Source organism: Rattus rattus, chromosome 15, assembly GCF_011064425.1.
Source record: "Rattus rattus isolate New Zealand chromosome 15, Rrattus_CSIRO_v1, whole genome shotgun sequence".
Classification (NCBI taxonomy): domain Eukaryota; kingdom Metazoa; phylum Chordata; class Mammalia; order Rodentia; family Muridae; genus Rattus; species Rattus rattus.
Window position 1 is genome coordinate 43,652,248 of NC_046168.1, and position 19,572 is coordinate 43,671,819.

General features: G+C 37.7%; 1 protein-coding gene across 6 annotated transcripts in view; it reads right to left on the reverse strand.

Annotated features, from left to right (window-relative positions):
• The window catches only part of Rttn (rotatin), a 167,375-nt gene that overhangs the window by 25,365 nt on the left and 122,438 nt on the right, over positions 1 to 19,572 (reverse strand). For 4 of the 6 annotated variants that reach the window (XM_032885546.1, XM_032885543.1, XM_032885547.1 and 1 more), the window contains 8 exons: positions 17,937 to 18,126; positions 16,365 to 16,455; positions 14,273 to 14,426; positions 9,648 to 9,785; positions 8,378 to 8,595; positions 4,475 to 4,580; positions 3,346 to 3,443; positions 1,402 to 1,479 (listed from right to left, as the gene is read on the reverse strand). In XM_032885546.1, coding sequence (XP_032741437.1) covers positions 1,402 to 1,479; positions 3,346 to 3,443; positions 4,475 to 4,580; positions 8,378 to 8,595; positions 9,648 to 9,785; positions 14,273 to 14,426; positions 16,365 to 16,455; positions 17,937 to 18,126 — 1,073 coding nt within the window. The remainder of the gene's footprint in view (positions 1 to 1,401; positions 1,480 to 3,345; positions 3,444 to 4,474; positions 4,581 to 8,377; positions 8,596 to 9,647; positions 9,786 to 14,272; positions 14,427 to 16,364; positions 16,456 to 17,936; positions 18,127 to 19,572) is intronic. The other 2 variants (XM_032885544.1, XM_032885545.1) reach the window with 2 other exon arrangements.

Consider the following 19,572-nt stretch of genomic DNA (forward strand, 5'->3'; position numbering starts at 1 on the left):
AGAAGTGAGAACAAAATATGGGAGGAAATACAGGGACAAACAGTGGAGCAGGGACTAAAGAGAAGGTCATCCAGAGACTGCTCCACCTGGGGATCCATCCCTTATGCAGCCACCATCCCAGTCACTATTGCTGATGCCAAGAAGTGCTTGCTCACAGGAACCTGATATAGATGTTTCCTGAGAGGCTCTGCCATACCCTTACTGATACAGATTAAGGTGCTGGGTCCCCAATGGAGGAGTTAGAAAAAGAACTGAAGGAGCTGAAGGGGTTTGCAACACCATAGGAAGAACAACTGTATCAACAAACCAGACCCCTCTAGAGCTCCCAGGAACTAAACCACAAACCAATGAGTACACATGGAGGGACCCATGGTATTGTCTGGCATCAACAGGAAGAGAAGCCCTTGGACCTGTAAAGGCTCATTCCCCAGTGTAGAGGAATGCCAGGGTGTTGAGGTGGGAGTGGGAGCATCTTCATAAAAGCAGGGACAAGGAGGAGAGGGAATGGAAGAGAGGGGATAGGGGATAACATTTGAAATGTAAATCCATAAAATATACAAGACAAAAAAAAAAAAAAAAAAAGGAAAGAGTTACTACCTGCATTCCATTTAATGTAGCTTAAGTAATTCATGTTTACCATATTTTCCCACATTTACAAGAGCACATAATCAAAGAATTTAAAACCAAAAGAAATTTCTATAATTTATCTTTGCCTCACCACTTTTTTTTATACTAAAGCTAACTCCTCAAAAGTGAGGTCACTCCGTACTGAGTACCTCCATGAGTTCAGAAGATTCTGTGTCACACATCTTGATGTGCCATCATGATGGCTTAAATTGACAGAACCAAAGCTTACAAAGAAAGCAAGATAATTCAGTGGCTTTCAAACAGCACTGTCCCAAGGCCATGGATGACAGCAAATATGGAAGGAAGGGATCTCCTTTAGGTGACATGACCATCCTAAGCAAACAGTACCTATTCTGAAGCAGGGTGCATGCTTGTCTTCTTTATAATTATGAATAGTGTCACTTACTCCCCAAAAATAATTAGTTTTAACAAACACCTTTGAAAACCCCTTCTTCCAAGACATACACAGCCATTTATTACTATCTAGTCAAAAAACATCTAAATGCATAACAATATAGGATGAAGAGGAAGTTCAGAAGTTACATTTCAATCACGAAGTTAAAGCTTTGATATACTGGGAAGGTCATTAGTGATGAAGCACAACATGATTAAATTCATTCAGTTCTGAGAATTAACTCTGAGCTTAAGAAACAATCGGCTATACGTCTTGAACAAGAGAATTCAGAGGGTCCGTTTGCCTTCCTGGACTACCTCACACAACTCCCAGCCACTCACTGCTTGGACTGCTATCAACGTCTGAGGCACTCTACTTACTTTACATTCTTCATTTTGATAAAGGCAGTTTCTTAGGAGCTGCAGGGTAATGCTTAACTCTTTAATGACGCCATCCTCCTATACAGACATAGAGAAGTTGGAAAACATGAATGCAGTTCCTTTAGTAACAGTAATTTCCTCCTTTAGGGTCACCATACACTGCAGCTGTGCTGTAATTATGCCCAGCTACTATCATTTTGAGAAAACTGACAAGGTATGGTGACCATATACCAAGAAATACATGCACTACAAAAAAAGCTATTCCATCAGGCATGGAACAATTCAGATCTATAATAGCCTCCATGTCACGTCTCCAATCAAGGGAGGTAGGTACTGACTGGTTTTCCATCATATCAGGTCTGTGCTGACTTTCTAAATGATGACTGTGGCTTTTTCTAGGCAGAAAATAAGAAGCAGAAGAAGCTGTCAAACATGGATTCTGTAATCGTATACCAGTTAACCTATTTCATAAAGTTTTGCCTGATTTTCTTTTCAAAGATTTAACTTTACTTTTAAATTACATGCATATATTTATATACAATCTTATCTCACATACATATATATGCATATGCATATACATATACACATGGGTATGTTCATGTAAACAAATGCAGTGTCTCCAAAGACCAGAGGGGAACATTGTATCCTTTGGAACTTAACTCATTATCTTCTGAAAGAGTACCATGTGTTTTTAAAATGAGCAAGAGTGTTAATACAATATATATACTTATAATATATATTTAATAAGTAGAATATTTATTTATATATTGTAGAATGTCATACGGTGAAGGCAGGTACAAGACAGAACAAGGCCTGTCATTGGACAAGAAGGATAGGCGGGAGAAAAGTTTTAGAGAGAGTAGGAGACTGGAGCACGTGGAGGAGAAGCAGCAGAGAGAAGATGGAGGTGAATGTTAAGATTCCTCTCTGCACATTTACAGGTTGTGATGAATATTCTTAAGGGATGGATGTGAACATGGCTTTGTATGTCTAGTGGGCAATTATAACTTATCAATTGGATCAGAGGTTATTGTGTTGTGTGTCCTTTCATGTGGCGACATGTGGTGGCTGGAGACACTAGGCTGCCACGGGATTGGGATGTGTGTCTGGCATGGTGGCAACCTGCCTTGGGAACTAGATGGGTAGAGAGATTATTGCCAGGCTCAGAGAGAGGCCACCGACAGTGTGATATGGGTTAGTGCAAAGCAGGTGAGAGGCTTTGCTGACTGAGATGAAGATGTCTACCAGTTATCGTGGGGCACTCCGGTGCCAGACCTAGTGCTGGATAAAAGATAGCATTTTTTATAATTTTACAAGCAACAATATATTTAAATATTCATATGTACATTCACTTTTTGAAAAAAAATGAGGTGTAAATGTTACTAGTCACAATTATGACTAGCCATGGGCAATACATAGTTACTATGTTATATTGTGTTTACATGAAGGTACAACTTATATATACAGTCAAACAATTAAATGCTAGAACAAACATCTGGGAATCATGAAAGAAAATATACAGAATGTGAGAGCAAAATCTTGCCTCATCAATGGCAGGATTTTGTCAATATGTTGTTATAAATGTTTATTTATACAATAACAAATTTGAAATGTATGAACTGTCCAAACATAAACACAAATAAATTACAGTTGTCACAGATTTCATCCCTCGAGAACTTTTTATTCATATATTTCATTGTATAAAATATTTCTGCAATATATCATGTGAATGTTCACATTCCTACCTGTGCATAACAGAAATGAGTAACATATAAATCTCACAGATTTTCAAATGAGAACTGACCTCAATAATGTACCTGCCTCTATCTACCTTCTAAGTCAAACATTGATTTCAACCTTGTGCTCATTGTAGGCACAAGAGCAATGGAGACATGGTCATTCTATCAATCTTCCCTTGCACAAGAATTCAGACCTTGAAGTCACCTTTTTTTTTAGTGCTGCTTTCCCAGGCCTCAGCACATCTAGGTTCAGTTGTGCATTGATGTGCTTCATCTGCTCCACACAGTTTCCTATGAGATCAGCTGAAAGAAAAAGGCTTTAACTGTCAAGGGGCCATTCCATTTCTGAAGACATTAAGGCTGCAAGTACTCAAGTCACTGAAAACCCATTCGAATATATGATGAAGGAATGATGATTTAAAGAGGAAAAAGAGCACCATATCCTTTGTTTTCATTTCCTAGTAAGAGAGTTTCCATATCTATGTATATTATAGCTTATACGCTTTATTTTAGCAGCAAATAATTAGTTAAGTGGATAAGATTTGTGCTTCTATTTCTTTCTTTCACCTCTCAGACTTGTATTCTCTGATGTCTAGAAGGAAAATCATGACCCTGTAGTGTGAAAATTTATATAAAAATACTGCTTATTTGATATTGTAGTCTTTACCATACCATAAAAACTATGCTTGTATACTAAGTGTGTAAAATATGCTTGTATATACTAATGATTATAAAGCTTAACAATAGGTTACAGCTTGAAATTTCTTTATGTTTTTATTCTCTAGAATAATAATAATCATTACATGCAAATAGAAACACACAATCTATAAGTATCATCATCTTTATATTATTTATTGACTGATATTTTGGTGTTAAGATTCAACACAGGGTCCTGTGCTTCCTAGGTACTATATTCCCAGCCTATTCATTTATTTTAAAGGAAAGAATGTGGGTTGGAGAGACTACTCTGTAGTTAAGATAAACTAACTCTTGCAGAGAATCAGTTTCCAATACCCATGTCAGGTGCCTCACAACAGCCTATAACTCCAGGTTAGGGATCCAGTGTCCTTTTCTGTCCTCCATAAGCAATTCTTCTCACATGCACATACTCACAAATACACAGACATACACACACATAATTAAAAATAAAATAAATCTTAAAAATAAAAAATAATTAAAAGTAATAATTTCAGTACTGCTATATAGAAAAAACTTTTTAAATGTCATTGAAATTTTACTATAATTTCTTTACATTTTTAGTTCAAAGGAAATTAAACAAGCAGTAGAAAATATGATTAGCAAGATGCCAATAAACATTTGATGGTGATGCTCACATTTCAACGCGTGCCTCTGCGCTCTTCTGCTGACAGCCAGAAGTGACATCAGAGCATTTGCAGCAACTCTTTTCAGGACGTCTTTGGAGGAGATTCCTTCATAGCACTGTGGAGAAGCAGACGAAACTGCTCAGAAAAAAACTCCATCTAGTAAAACTTCTATGAACCAAGGCATGTTTAGATAAGAGGCATATTAAGGATTGTGTGAAACAACAACAAAACTAAAAACAAAAACAAAAAACCACCGCTATAATTTAATAAAATATTACCAACTATGAACATTGTACAGAGAAAAGCCTAAATAGAAATTATCCATATGGAAGAAAATTAAAATTATTCTCAAAGTCTCTCTATGGGGGAGGGGGTATAGATTAATACACAGCAAGAAAGTAAGAAGTGACCAAGGGATTGGGGGACAATAAATTCTAGAGTAGGAACCAGTAGGACACAAGTTCAATAAAGAAGAAAATGAGAAAAACAGGAATAAGAGGCAATGCAGAGGGAGAAGAAAGAGGAGGAATAAATAACACTAAGGATATTTCAAAATGACATAGGGAATCATATTAGTTCATATTTACCTAAAATTACATATATTTATGCATATGTATATACATAGACATTCAGTTTAAATGGAGTTATGACACAGAATAATAATGGTGTTATAGACTACCTAAAGAAAACCCCAGTTCCAACTACAAGAAATTCTGCTTGAGTTGTTAGTTGGAGCAGTCCAAAAGACCCCGAACACAATATATTCTCTATCTGTTGTCCTTTCTTGCCCCACAGAATTTGAATGTAAGACCCTATCGCACCTCAGTCACAGGACTTCCAGGAAACAGGATGAAACTGACCTGAAAGTCTTCTCCCCAAGAACTTTCTTTCCTTTGTGCACCAATGTGCTGTGCAAGTTGCACCTCTTTCTTCCACCCTTTCATCTCCCTAACACTAGATAGAAGAGAAAAGAAGGATAGAGGAGAAAGAGGGTGACATTATTGTTAGACTACTTCCTGCTGATGAGAGGTGTCAAGTTCCTTGGGGCAAGACTGATCTCCACACTCAGGATATCTAATTTTTTCCTTCTTGGTTCTTCTTTGAGCATGACTACTTAACAAACCACTGGCAACAGCAAACAACCAACAACCCACAGCACCTTTCAGGGCCCTAGCATCTATAGACCTTCCGAAAAGTCCCCCAGAACTCCAAATACCACACAACAGCAGAAACTATCTGCATCTGGCAAAATCACACCCCTGCTAGAGCGTGAGGCAAATCATAGCTGCTGTGGACAATCAAATCCCATATTCCACATGTGGGATTAAAATGAAAACATATTTTTATAGTATTTCTGTGTTTTAAAGAAACCAAAATTCTCACCATACCTCTAACTAGCTGTGACACCAAGAAATACACATTGGCTGGACTAGAAAGATTTCCACAGTGCTGTAATAGTGGCGCTTTTATCGTAGGGGTAGCCAACATTGTCTAATTGTCCTTGAGGCACTCGAAAGAAGGAAATTCACGCCTGATATTGTAAACAAGTTACTTGTGGTTGGAGAGGTCATAGATTCAAGATTAGAACCTCCTATTACCATTTTCCTAAACCAGTATAAATTCTAACTGTATTCCAAATGCATATCCTCATACCCAAGTGTAGCTTTCACCCCTTATTAAAGAAGTTTCATTTTTGTATCAGGTGGAGAATATTACAGAATATATGTCTAATAATATAGGAGGAGGAGCCTGAAAGGGGGGGCAGTGAGCAGGATACAAAGTGAATAATTAATAATAATAATAATAAATACGAAACACAATTACTTTTAAAATAGTGTACATATGTACACACACACATATATATAAATATACAACATATACATGTATGCACACACATATGTGGAGTTAACCTATAACAGGGGCAACAATGATGCTACTAGACACTACAGACTAGCAAATAAAAGTCCAGTGCCAGGAATGTATTTTCTCATTTGAAGTTGTTATCAGTCAGATGACGGCAACACATACTCATGCCATTTGGAAGGTTCATCACTACTGACTAGCTTTCACAGTGCTGAGGTGTGAGATGTATCATCAGTCTTGCTGAGCTGTGAATCTTGTGATCTACAATGATCTACAATGCAGCAGATAATTCCACTGATACAACAGTGCCAACAATGTCACAGGAAAAACTAAACCACTTTAGTTTTTGGATTTGGAATCAAGACAGCAGGGGCAGCATCCAGTTTTAAGATTTATTTAATGTACATGTGTGCACACCTAAATGCATTAGTGTGTATCACATGCAACCAATGGAGGCCACTCCGAAGACAGCATGGATCCCCTGGAACAGGAGTTATAGGCAGTTATGAGCTACATATGGATGCTGGGAGCCAACCCAGGTTCTCTGCAAGAATTATAAGTGCTCCGTCCTAGTGTCTAGTTCTTCACTGGAAAAAGCTGAAGGGATGGATGTAAGAAAGTATCTATAGGGAAGCTCTGGTCTCATCAAAATAAACAGCTCTTAGAGGAGACCAAGCTCTGCAGTAAACAACATTTGCAGACAGATGACAAAATGTAGGAGACCTTCTGTTAGGATTCTTAGTGATGCTGAGAAAACAACCAGATTTTGTAAAACAGGAAAAAAAAATTACTCCAAGGAACCCTATAAAGCATCCTTTAACTGGAGCAGAAAGTATCTCTTGTCTTTTTGCTATTGCTTTTAATTAAATTTCTGGTAGTATACAAAAGAATGGGTTTGATTATAACATTTCTACAATATTATTACTCTATTACTCTCCCCTCTCGCTCTTACTTGCTGGCACTGTTCTACCTAGAAGCAGCATGCCCTTCTGACTTTATGACATAAATTCTACTATCTCCTCATTTCCCTTTCAGTTTTGCCTGTCTACCAGCCTTCTCTGCATCTCAACACAGTCAAGACTGATGCTAAAAATGTACAAGTAGTCATGCCATAAATACCTTCTTGAGGACAACATTCACAAACCAAGGGGAGAGAAAAATCTCTAAATTCAAAGCAAAAAAGGGACCACCACATATCAGATGGCACAACCAACCATGTAAATTACATCTACCTGATTTGCGAATCCCTCATACAGAATTCTATCACTTTTCCACATTTCAGAAAGAAGATTAAAATCAAGAAATTAAAGGACCCCCTACCTATCTCTGGGTCTCGATGTTTGAGGCTTGCTTGAACTCCCGATTCTCTTGCTGCTACATGCTGAGTGTTGAGATTCAGGTGCCTATCACCATAACCAGTGTGTGTCGTGTTGGACACAGATCCTACAAACTCATGCATGTTTATGCACGCACTCTACCAACAAAGCTATATTCTCAGAAAGCTCCTGCCCCATCCTATAATGTCATATGCTGAAATGTCTGAGGCAGGAAGATTACAATTTTAAGGTTAGCCTACATTATACAGGGTGAGTTCAAAGCAAGCTTGAGCAACTTAAAATTTATGTCAAAATCAAAGGTAAAACAAAGGATCTAGGGATACAGCTTAGGAATAGAGTGTTTTCCTAGCATGCAAGAAGTCCTGGGTTCAAGCTCTAATCACCACCCCCACACAAACACACGAACACACACACCCATACAGACACATATACAAGGACAAACAGATACATACTCATTCACACACATACACTCATATGAACATACACAAACACTCACACAGACACACATAGGTAGCTACAGAGTGCTAGTAATACAACTAATTGTAAAAGAAATACTTGTTGATCTATTATAATTTTCTACTATATGCTTACTCAATCAAAATGGTCATTGACTCCTTAATAAAAATGATTGAAAAAATTTAAATTGATGAATAATGAAAGGGAATTCATATAAAGATACATAAAGTCTAAAAAAATTCAAGAAATCACACACCTGAAGAATTGTTTCATTAAGTCGCTCTGAAGATCTAAGGCTTCCCTGAGTTCCATCAAGAAGGAAGGCCACTGTTGGGGTCTGACATTCATTTGTTTTATCCTTGTCCTGGACACGCCTCTTTTCTTCCTCAGCCAAGAGAACAGACAGGAACTGGAGGCTGGCAATACTAAGGGCAGGGCACTTGACTGAGAGGCCCACACATCTGCACAGTGTATCTACAAGGAGAATGATTTCAGATGTATATGTTTGACAACTTCTTCAAAATTAAAGAGGAAAATAATCAGATTGGTATTTGTAATTAAATTTATAGCATTCTTATTTTTATTTTTAATGATGCAAAGCTATCAATATATACACGAATAAAAAGTTTTAAAGTCAGTATTAAGGCAACATACTGAGTTATGAAATCTACTTAAGTTTTCATTACATGAGTTTTTCAGTATGTATACATGATACATGGAGACAAGATGTAGATAACTACTTTGAGTTAACATTTAAAGTTTTGAGAATTTTTAACTTCTGAATTTTTACTTCAGTACTAAGAAAATGTTAGCCTGAGTTTACAGGTATGGCTAAGGTATGGCTTAGCACTTGTCTAACATGTATATAGCCCATATAGAAACCTATTTTATATGCTTCCTAAAAATATACGTTAAAAATAATTAAATAAAATTAAAATTAAAAAGACTAATAAATATTATACCTATGTAAAGCCCTGCTATGTTAAAGTTTATGAGAAGACTATTTTAAAAAATCAAAACTTATTTATTTAAAAATAGTCACTTGCTTATTTTAATGGGAAATAGAAAATATAAAAATAACTACATTATTGGTATTTCTGGGCTATAAAAAATGTCTTCAGAAAAGATAATGCTTTAGAATTTCCCACCTTGATATTGCTTGCATATGAGAGTCCATATATCCACATTTAACACAGAATGGAGATATAGCAAATAACAGAAATGACCGACTTCTTTGGGAACAAATATAAATCTAATTGTTTTATAATCTTAATATATATATTTTCATAAAAAAACAGACTTTTCTTACTTAGCTTTTGACACACTAAAATTTATTGCTGCTTTTTAAACTGCAATTTGGGAGAAAGAAGGCTCATCCAGAGTAGTGAAAATTCTCAAGTCAAGTATCCTGAAATTCTTTCCTATACCATGCCATACTTATGTGGAGAATTTACACATTTAGCTGACAATAAAGATTATCTTATTTTTATTAGGTGAGACACCCCAATCCTTTAAGATCTACTTACCAGCCACTGCCTCCCAGTGCTTGGCAAGAGCTGAGGTAAGAGGAACAAGGGAGACAGCACCAGCCTTCCTCAGTAGTGTGGCCAGAAGGTCAAATAAATGTGTCCATGTGCGGTGAAAAGCCAACACTAACTGTACATCTGTAAATTAATCAAAATGCTACAAGTTATTAACAAGAAGAGAACCTCAAACATTAACAACTTACCATTATACTTTATTAGATCCACACAGAAAAAGGTATATACACTTTGCCAAAAAAAAAAAAAAAAAAAAAAGGCAGTATAAAGGATCTACTTCAGCAAATAGTGCCATATCACAATCTGTCACTGAGGAAAGCCAGGACAGGAACACAAACAGGGGAGGAACCAAGAGGCAGGGACTGATACAGAGGCCATGAAAGAGTCCTGCTTGTGGTTTAATCCTCATGGCTTGTTCAGACTGCTTCCCTGTAGCATCCAGGACTACCTGTCCATTACTAGCACAGCCCACCATGGACTGAGTCCTCCACTGGCCAATCTGATGGGGGTGTTCTCTCAATTGAAGTTTCTCTTCCAAAAGACCCCACCCTGCATCAAGTTGACATAAACTCTAGCCTGCAAAATTATCCAAGTCACTACAATTAACTTCTTACTTCTTTTTCTACTGCTACTTAAAGGTATGTCCCGTTACCCTTCTACAAAATCATGCAAGCCATGCTTTCATTAGAATATTTTCAATAACAATCAGAAAGTACGATACAGTAAATACAAACTACAATTTCTGAACTGCACAGTAGGCATATTATAAAGCATAACCGTGGCTACTTCTGTGAAACAAACTTTCCTCTTATTTTCTTTATTCCCTCCAGCAGCTTTGTGCAGAGATGAAAAGGAAAGCACAATATGCTGAGGTCAAGGCAGAAGAGAAAGAAAATTTTCTTTGAAGAGCCAAACAGAGAATTACCCCACAAAGAAAACTACACTACAAAGCAGACTGAGCACTGCTGCCTTTGTGGACCCCTTGTTAGAGAAGTTAACCTTCCATAGTAAGGACGTTGTGTAGAGGGAAGTTGGACAGCACTGGCTATCTCTGAAGTCTCTCTGGCCATATCTCTGCAGTTCTGTCACCTTTCATCAAACTTCATGGACGTAAGCAAGGGGACATTGTCCAGGTGTTCCTCAGCACCAGTGAGTTCCTTGGAGAGAACTCCTACCAAGGATTCAGGCCACAACCAGTCCCAGTGCTCCTCAGCTGTCTTGTTGCTAAACTCACTGAGAAGCACTTTAGGTGTTTCCTGATTGCCAATCCCTATGATATGCTGTGTACTCACATGTATTATATGCATATGTGCATGACCCCTTTAAAATACCACAGAAAAGTTTACTCGTTTCATTCAATACAGGCTTAAGAATGATAAAATATTTAACTTGGAAGATAAATTTCAAAAGCTATTAACATTTAAATGTATTATCATATTTACTAAATATTTTAATTAAATTTATTTGCTTATATATAAAGTATTGAATTATATACTTGAACTAGCAAATCATATAAATATGTAATATGTATAGATATCTAATATATTTCTAAAAGTATATAGGAGGAACAATAAAAAAAAATCTACAAGGCCACAACAGTCACACACTGTTTTCAAGTGACTGCTAGATCGAGTAATTATCATCATCATAGTACTGTAGACAAATGTTGTAGTGCCTTACACACCCATGAACTCAATGTCAGTGTTGGTCAAGTAATAGCTACAAAACCAAACATAAGAAATTACTAAATAAGAATTTATGAGATACAATTGAGCTCTGTTAGACCACACATCACACTAATATCTACCTCATGCCCTTCTCACAAGATCAATCTATATTGTTGTTGCGACTGCAGTCTAACCTACTAAGCTTCATTAAATTGTTGCTAACCTGAAGAGAATTTCCAAGCAGGAAAATATTGCAACTCAAACACAAAAGTAATTTTAACATTGATATGAGCAATACTGTGGTCTGGCACTGCTCATGATCAGAGCATCTTTCACTTTCACACCTCAATGGCAACGCAAATCCACACAATTCAAAGGATCTTAAATGCTCATATTATATGCTGAACTGGCTTATACCTGCAACTTCCATTTGGCCTTACCCATATACATGAAAATAGTACTCCAAGCTCATTACAGACTGTAACTTGTTTCAACTGAAACATGGAGGAGAGTTCTGAATATGTATGTATGTATGTGTGTATATATATATATATATATATATATATGTGTGTGTGTGTGTGTGTGTGTGTGTGTGTGTGTGTGTGTGTGTGTGTGTGTAATCTGCCCAAGTTTCTCCTGATGCCATTTCAGGTCATTCTAATTATAAAACACATGATCAAAACTTCTCGAAATACTGACAGCAGAGGGGATAAAACAAAACAAAAACTTTGAACACAGGACCCAGACTCTCTGAGCTGGATCTAACCTAAAAGCCTTCTCTCTGAGGACTACATTTCATGGTAGAAACAGGTATCATTCTAGCTTCCAAAGGAGGGAAGCAACCGAGAGTCCTAATTAACTAAAGTAAGATGTCTATGAACAACAACAATGACTAACATGGCACAATAACTCTAAGCGTGCAGGAGCGGCACCGATACCTTGTTGGTAACCAACCACTCTCTAATGGATTTCCTTCACAAGAAGAAAATGATACCTAGTACTCTTAGCTCTAGCCAACTATCCAGGGGTAGCAAAGTCATGGATCTCATAGAAAACCTACAAATGCCAATGCACTAATACAATGCACTAACCACACCCTAATAATTGATATTATACTCACAGTAAGTATAGGTCTCACCCCTCCTCAAAAAAAAAAAAAAAAGTCTCTTTGCTAGAGATGATAATCGTTACAGAAAGCCACAACCAATCAAAATTGATAGACCAAAAGATTGTGTGGAGCCTAGTCCTACCTGATATATGACCATACAACCCCTCCCCCTAAGGCTCAGGGATCATTGCAGAACAAGACGGAAAGATTGTCAACAGGACGTTTGCTGTAAGATTTTTTATCTCCCAGAAATGTCAGAGAAGATGCAACCATGAAGTCTCACAACTGCCTAAGCAAGAGCTGAGCAGGATCATTCTAATAGACATGCTACCACTGAAGGGGAAAATCTCATAGGGCCTCAAACACAGACAAAGAATTAAAAGCAAATAAGGAATTCTGATAGTAGGAAAAATAGTCTGTCTCTTCGTCAGGGAAGAAACCTCAAACTGGTTATCCAATACTAGTGGTCTACCGGGAAATCATATAAAGATGTGACATTCAATGAACTAAAAAGGTTTTTTTTTTTGGGGGGGGGGGTAGGGGGAGGGAGGAACAAGTCAAGAAATAGAAGCCATGAATTTGAGAGAAAGTGGGGGATGGAGACAAGGGAAGAGTTGGAGGAAAAAAAGGAAGGAAGGAAATTTGATTGTGTTCATTTTTTTCTTTTTATTTATTCTTCTCACATATTTCTACCATGTATTACACCTGACCAGTTTTCCTTCCCTCCTATCTTCTCATTCCCTCCGCACCATCTCTCATCTCCTCCTCTACTTCTCTTCTGTTTCCCTTCAGAAAAGAGCAGGGATATCACCCAAATACGGCATAAGTTACAATAAGACTAGGCACATACCCTCATATCAAGACTGGATGAGGCAATCTAATAGGAAAAGAGAATCCCCAAGTCAAGTAAAAAAGTCAGAGATATTCCCCGCTACTACTATAAGGAATTCCACAAGAAAACCAAGCTACACACCCATAACAAATATGCAGACCTAAGTCAGACCTATATGGGCTTCCTGATTATAGGTTCAGTCTCTGTGAGTCCCTGTGAGCCCTGGTTAGTTGATTCTGTGGGTCATGTTATTGCTGCATCCTTGACCCCTCTGGGTCCTCCGGTCCTTCCTCCCCCTTTTCTGCAGAATTCCCCAAGCTCTACCTAATGTTTTGCTGTGGGTCTCTGCATCTGTTCCTATCAGTTGCTAGATGACTCCTCTCTAATAAGGATGATGCTAGGGTCTGGTCAACTAGTAGAGAAGAATGATTAGGAATCATTTCACTGATGCCCTTTGTGGCATGGAGCTCAAGTTGGACCAGCCTTTGGTTGGCCACTCCCACAAGTTCTGTACCACCTTTATACCAGCACATTTTGTGAGCACAAAAAATGTAGATTGAAGGTTTTGTTGCTGGTTTGGTGTCTCAATCCCTTCACTGGAAGGTTTGCCTAGATATACAAGATGGCTGGTTCAGGGTCAACATCCCCATTAGTAAAAATCTTTGTCACCCTTGTAGATCTCAGGGAGTTTCCATTACATTAGCTGCTTCCCTGGTCCCCAAATTGCTGCCCAGTTCCAGTAGCTCTCCCAGTACTCTTTCCCTTCTATCCCTGAGGATAGCTCAGTGGTTAAGAGCACTGACTGTTCTTCCTAAGGACCTGGGTTCAATTCCCAGCACCCGCATGGCAGCTAACAACCATCTGCTACTCATGTATGAGAGGATCCATTAACCTCCATGGGCACCAGGCATGAATGTGGTATAAATATACATGCAGACAAAACACCCACACACATAAATGCATTTTAGTTTAAACAAACAAACAAATAAGTAAACAAACTTACCCAATACATCTTTGGTACACACAATGAGAACTCGGATGACATTAGTGATAAGAGGTTTCAAGAGCTCATCTTGTGTCACAAGTTTAGGATCTACCAACAGACAGGACTTCAAAAGCTGGAACAAAGAGGATAGGTACTCCAAAAAAAAGGAAGTCTATTTGCAAAAAGAGATAAAATATGGTAAACAGATTTCATAAAACATCTCGGTGGCATCATAGTAATTTGCTTTTCCATGTGTTATACAAAATCGTTTCTTTATAAAATGTATTCAGTAAGGTACTAAAAAAGCACTCATCATAAATTATATGCTATAAACTTAATATGCAACAGGCAATAGTTTCCGATATTAAAAGCATATCAGTAATGGTCACATTAGCACTATCAAGTATACCACAAGTAAACAACACAGTATTTTCAAAGGTGATTTCCATATTTCATTTAAAGTATTTGTATTTTTAAAATAGATAACTTGTGAAACCAATATCCCAGAAGCAGCAGAGAGGGTATTTAAAGCCAAAATAAACCAATTTGCAAAGAAAGATCTGATTATAAAAATAATCCTCAAAGTGCAAAAGTATGGGGGAAAAGACATCAAGCCTAATAAGCCTAGGTAATGTTATCAATAAAATGTATTTTGCTTTTAGTTATCCTTCAATATAAAAATAATATTTTGTAGGTCCAGTAGAACACTGCACTAAAGCCATCTGGCCCTGGGCTTTTTTTTGGTTGGGAGGTTTTTAATGACTTCTTCTATTTCCTTAGGGGACATGGGCCTGTTCAGATAGTTTACCTACTCTTGGTTTAACTTTGGTATGTGGTATCTGTCTAGAAAATCATACACTTCCTCTAGATTTTCCAGTTTTGTTCAATATAAGCTTTTGTTCTAGGATCTGACTTTTTTTTTAATTTCCTCAGTCTCTGTTATTATGTCTCCCTTTTCATTTCTGATTCTGTTAATTTGCACACTGTCTCTGGGCCCTTTAGATAGTTTGGCTAGGGGTTTATCTATCTTGTTGATTTTCTCAAAGAACCTGCTTTTGGTTTTGTTGATTCTTTGTATCATTCTCCTTGTTTCTATTTGGTTGATTTAGGCCCTGAGTTTGACTATTTCCTGTGATCTACTCCATTTGGGTATGCTTGCTTCTTTTTGTTCTAGAGCTCTCAGGTGTGCTGCTAAGCTGCTGGTGTAGGACTTCTCCAATTTCATTACCAGGGCACTTGGTGCTATGAATTTTCCTTTTAGTACTGCTTTCATTCTGTCCCATAAGTTTAGGGATGCTGTGTCATCCTTTTCATTGAATTCCAGGAAGTCTTTAATGTCTTTCTTTATTTCTTCCTTGACCAGGTTATCATTGAGTAGAGAGTTGTTTAGTTTCCATGGGTATGCGAGGTTTTGGTTGCTATTGAAGTCTAGCTTTAGTTTGTGGTGATCTGTGGTGATGGGATGTATGGGATTATTTCAATCTTCTTGTACCTCTTGAGGTTTGTTTTGTGACCAATTATATGGTCAATTTTGGAGACGGTACCATGAGAAATGTTGAGAAAAAGGTATATTCTTTTGTAAAAAATCTTTGATTCTCTTCGTCTGCTGCCCTATTAAAGCTAAATAAAGTTTAATCTCTGGATACTAGAAATATTACTATAAATAAACCAGCCTGGTTTACAGAGTGAGTTCCATGTCTACACAGAGAAACCTGTCTCAAAAAATAAAAGAAAAAAAGAAAAACAAGGAAACAAATAATACACTAATCTAACAACTTCAACCTAGGTAAAAATAAGACATTCCAGAGACATCCTAAAATCATAGTATAAGTGGGTTACGCCAGTGTCCCTTTATAAAGTACTGCTCCAAGGAATTAAACATTTATAAGTGATTAATGATGGAGTTAGGGAAAGTATCCACTATTCTTTCCTCCAATCCCCGTCTCTTATACTAATTTTAAGTAACCTAGTTCAAAAAGCACATAACGCCACACATATAATGAGGGATTTCCATCTTTTCTGTGGGTGGATCTCCTTAGCAGACTTTGCTGTTTGGCCCTTAAGGCAAAAGACCCCTGACACAAGTGAGAGGCAGATCCAAGATGCTTACCTGAGCCTGAGTGTGTTCAACAGCAGATGATAAAGACAGTGGGGTCTTGAGTTCCTGGACGCACATTTCTAAGAGGGAGGCATCCATAGTGCTGTCAAGGATAAAGGACACCCCATAGATAGTTACTATGCTTCTTACTAAAGACAAAACACCATAATGTTACGTTACCATATAATCCTGAATATAAATAGAGAGAAAGGGCTTTTCTAAGTAAAAACAAAAAAACAACAACAACAACAAAAACTGTTTAAGGTTTCCCAGAGTACTTCAGAAAACAGGAATATATTGTTAGGTAAGTGTTAAAACAAAGAATTCTAAAGAGTGAAGCATCATAGTTAACGTCAGCTGTTAATCTGACACACCTGAACAGAAGAAACCACAGTTCAGGAATTGCCCACCATATTGTCCTGAGGGTATGTCTGTGGAGCATGCTCTTAGTTGCTAATTGATGTGAGTGGGCCTAGCCCCAAGTGGGAGGGACTAACCCTGGACAAGTGGATCTAGGTGGAGGAAGAGAGCTGCACAAGCTAGAGGGAGCAAGCCAGTAGCAGCACTCCTCCATGGTCTCTGCTTCAGTTCCTGGCTCAGCTCAGCTCAGCTTCTCTTGATGATGAAGAAAACCTGTAAACCAAACCAAATAAGCCCTTTCCTCCTCTAAGTTGCTTTTGATTACTGTTTATCACTACAACAGAAAACCTAAGGCAGAAATGTAGGGTTGATTTTTTTTTTCTTCAGTTCTATCTTCAAATCCCAAAAGAAAGAGAAGGCAGTACGGTTTAGTATAGAGAAAAAAAAATATTTCAGACAGCACTTTTTGAAAGTAAGAAGAGAGAATGGCAGAGAAATAGACATATGCATATGGTTAAAAGAATGCTGGGAGAGAATAGCTAGTGTCAGGAAGAGAGACATCACACTCAGCACACAGAAGGAGTATCTGCACCCTAGACTTCCTCGTGCTTCCCCTTTAAGGTGGGGCCAACAATATCCTGTAGAGGACAAAGCAACACCAGGCAAGGAATAAACTGTAACCTTAGATGGGCCTGAGCACAACCGCTAAGGCTTTGCTGCTATGTAAATACCATCATCAGAGGCTCATTAATATTAGGAAAATGAAAAACTAAAACAAGTCATTGTTTCCTTAAATTCTACCATAACATTTTTAATGAATTTAGTTTCCCATAACAAAATACATATGAATGAAATTCAACAGTGATTTTCAACTTGGGGTCATTATTCTGATGTGGCTGCTAGAGAGGAATCCTCAAACTCCTTCCTGTCCATCACGAAGAATACACAAGTGGAATATACTGTACTCCGTATAGAAGGCATAAGGTTCAGAACCATCTCAACTTTTAAAACTGAAGAAAAAAAACTTTCTGTGCTTAACAATCAAGCTAAGAAGCTGATACATGTATATTAACATAACAGAGGGAGGAAATAACAACAGCAACATCTGTGAAGCCAAGGATGGCAAAAGCAAAAGCCTGGAACTCAAAGGGTATAAGAACAAAAGAGAACATACGTGAGGAACATACATCTTGTATTCATCATCTCTATGCCCTTATCTCTTACCTACAGAGGAGTTCTATGAGATGAGCTTGTTGAAAAGCATTTGCAGCATCGCTTGGAGTAACTGCCAAGAGGTTGTCTAAGAGGCTACACACTGCTGACAGCAGGGACGGAGTAACAAACACACACTGCCTGTGCAGGGAAGCAGACAGCGATGAGTCATGCGGTCGCACAGGTCTGACTTCAGGTTGACCTGTTTTTTACAAAGAGCATAAAAAATTATTCCATCTATCAGGAGGTTATTAACAAAATTTACAAGTTCTCACAACACAAGAAATCTCCTTAAGATGATGAGGAGGGTGGCTTAATTCTTGTAACTGCATGGTTTACTGTAACCTTGAGAGACCTTATACCGAACACACTGTTTTGTTTCCCCCGTGAGTGTACATGTGCACATTACAGAAGCACACAGCATGCAATTCCACATACATACATGCATGGATACATAAATACATGCATATGTCTTGAGAACGGGTACTAAGAGCCAAGGTTAGGACACAAACTTTTTCTCCAAAAATTCTAAGTAGCAGAATGTTTCCAACTTTCAAATACTTTTGGGTTTTAGAAAAGCAGTAAGGTCTAGTGAACTGCACATCCTTCAACACCTCCAATGCGAGCTCAGATAGCATCAGAACTACACTGGTAGTGCAGCATGCACACAATCGTAACAGGGTAAATCCAGCAGTAAACAGCTCATTTGCTCGGTTTTATGTCTATTTGAAGAAGTTTTAGGATTGCTAGTTGCAAAAGATGAACTAACATTATGACTTGAACGTTTGTTTGCCTGTAGTTTTCTTTGCTTGCCATTAACTCTGAGGAGGAAAGTTCATGAATTACTTACTAAATGAACTTGTTTGTATTCACATTACTTTCACACTTTGTCAGTTTAATTCTTCATTTTTCTTTTCCTTTGTAGCACATGAAACATAAACTATGGTTATAAAAATCTAACTAAGCCAAGCATATGTATAGTATACAGATATACAGTAAAAGAAAACAAACATGAAAGCAATGAAATAATAATAAAGGGGGGAAGTAAAAAAAATGCATGTATGTCCTCGTTGTTATAAAAGAAAATATGAAGTGTAGTTATCTGAGTGAGTAGCTTTCAGAGAGGGCTCCAGAACCCATGGAACTAGAATTACAGTGGTAGTGAACTGCTACTCGGGTACTGGAAATCAAATCCAGGTCCCTCTAGAAGAGCAAACAGTACTCTTAACCACTGAATCATCTCTAAAAAAGTAGAAATCTGCAAATACTATATAGTGTGAGGTATACATTTTTAGTGCATTGTGTGTGTGACATATTGTGATGCAGTGGACCATGCCACCAGACAGAAAACCAGGTAAGGTTGAGCAGATTCAGGAACTCAGGCATTTCTCATAATTGAGAAGAATAGGTGTTTAAATCTACTTCTGACCAGGTTTCTGTCATGGAACATGTGACTACAATACACCATTGAAAGGACTGTGACAATCAGTCATGTAGAGACAACACCTGAAGTCCTTCTACACGCAGATGGGATGTTAATCTCAGACCAAGCCAATAAAAAGCATCTGCTTCTAGATCCCAACCCAATCCCAAATGTTTGTAAGGTCCCATCCACAAGAAAAAAGTGCCTGAGTTATTTCACCAAAGA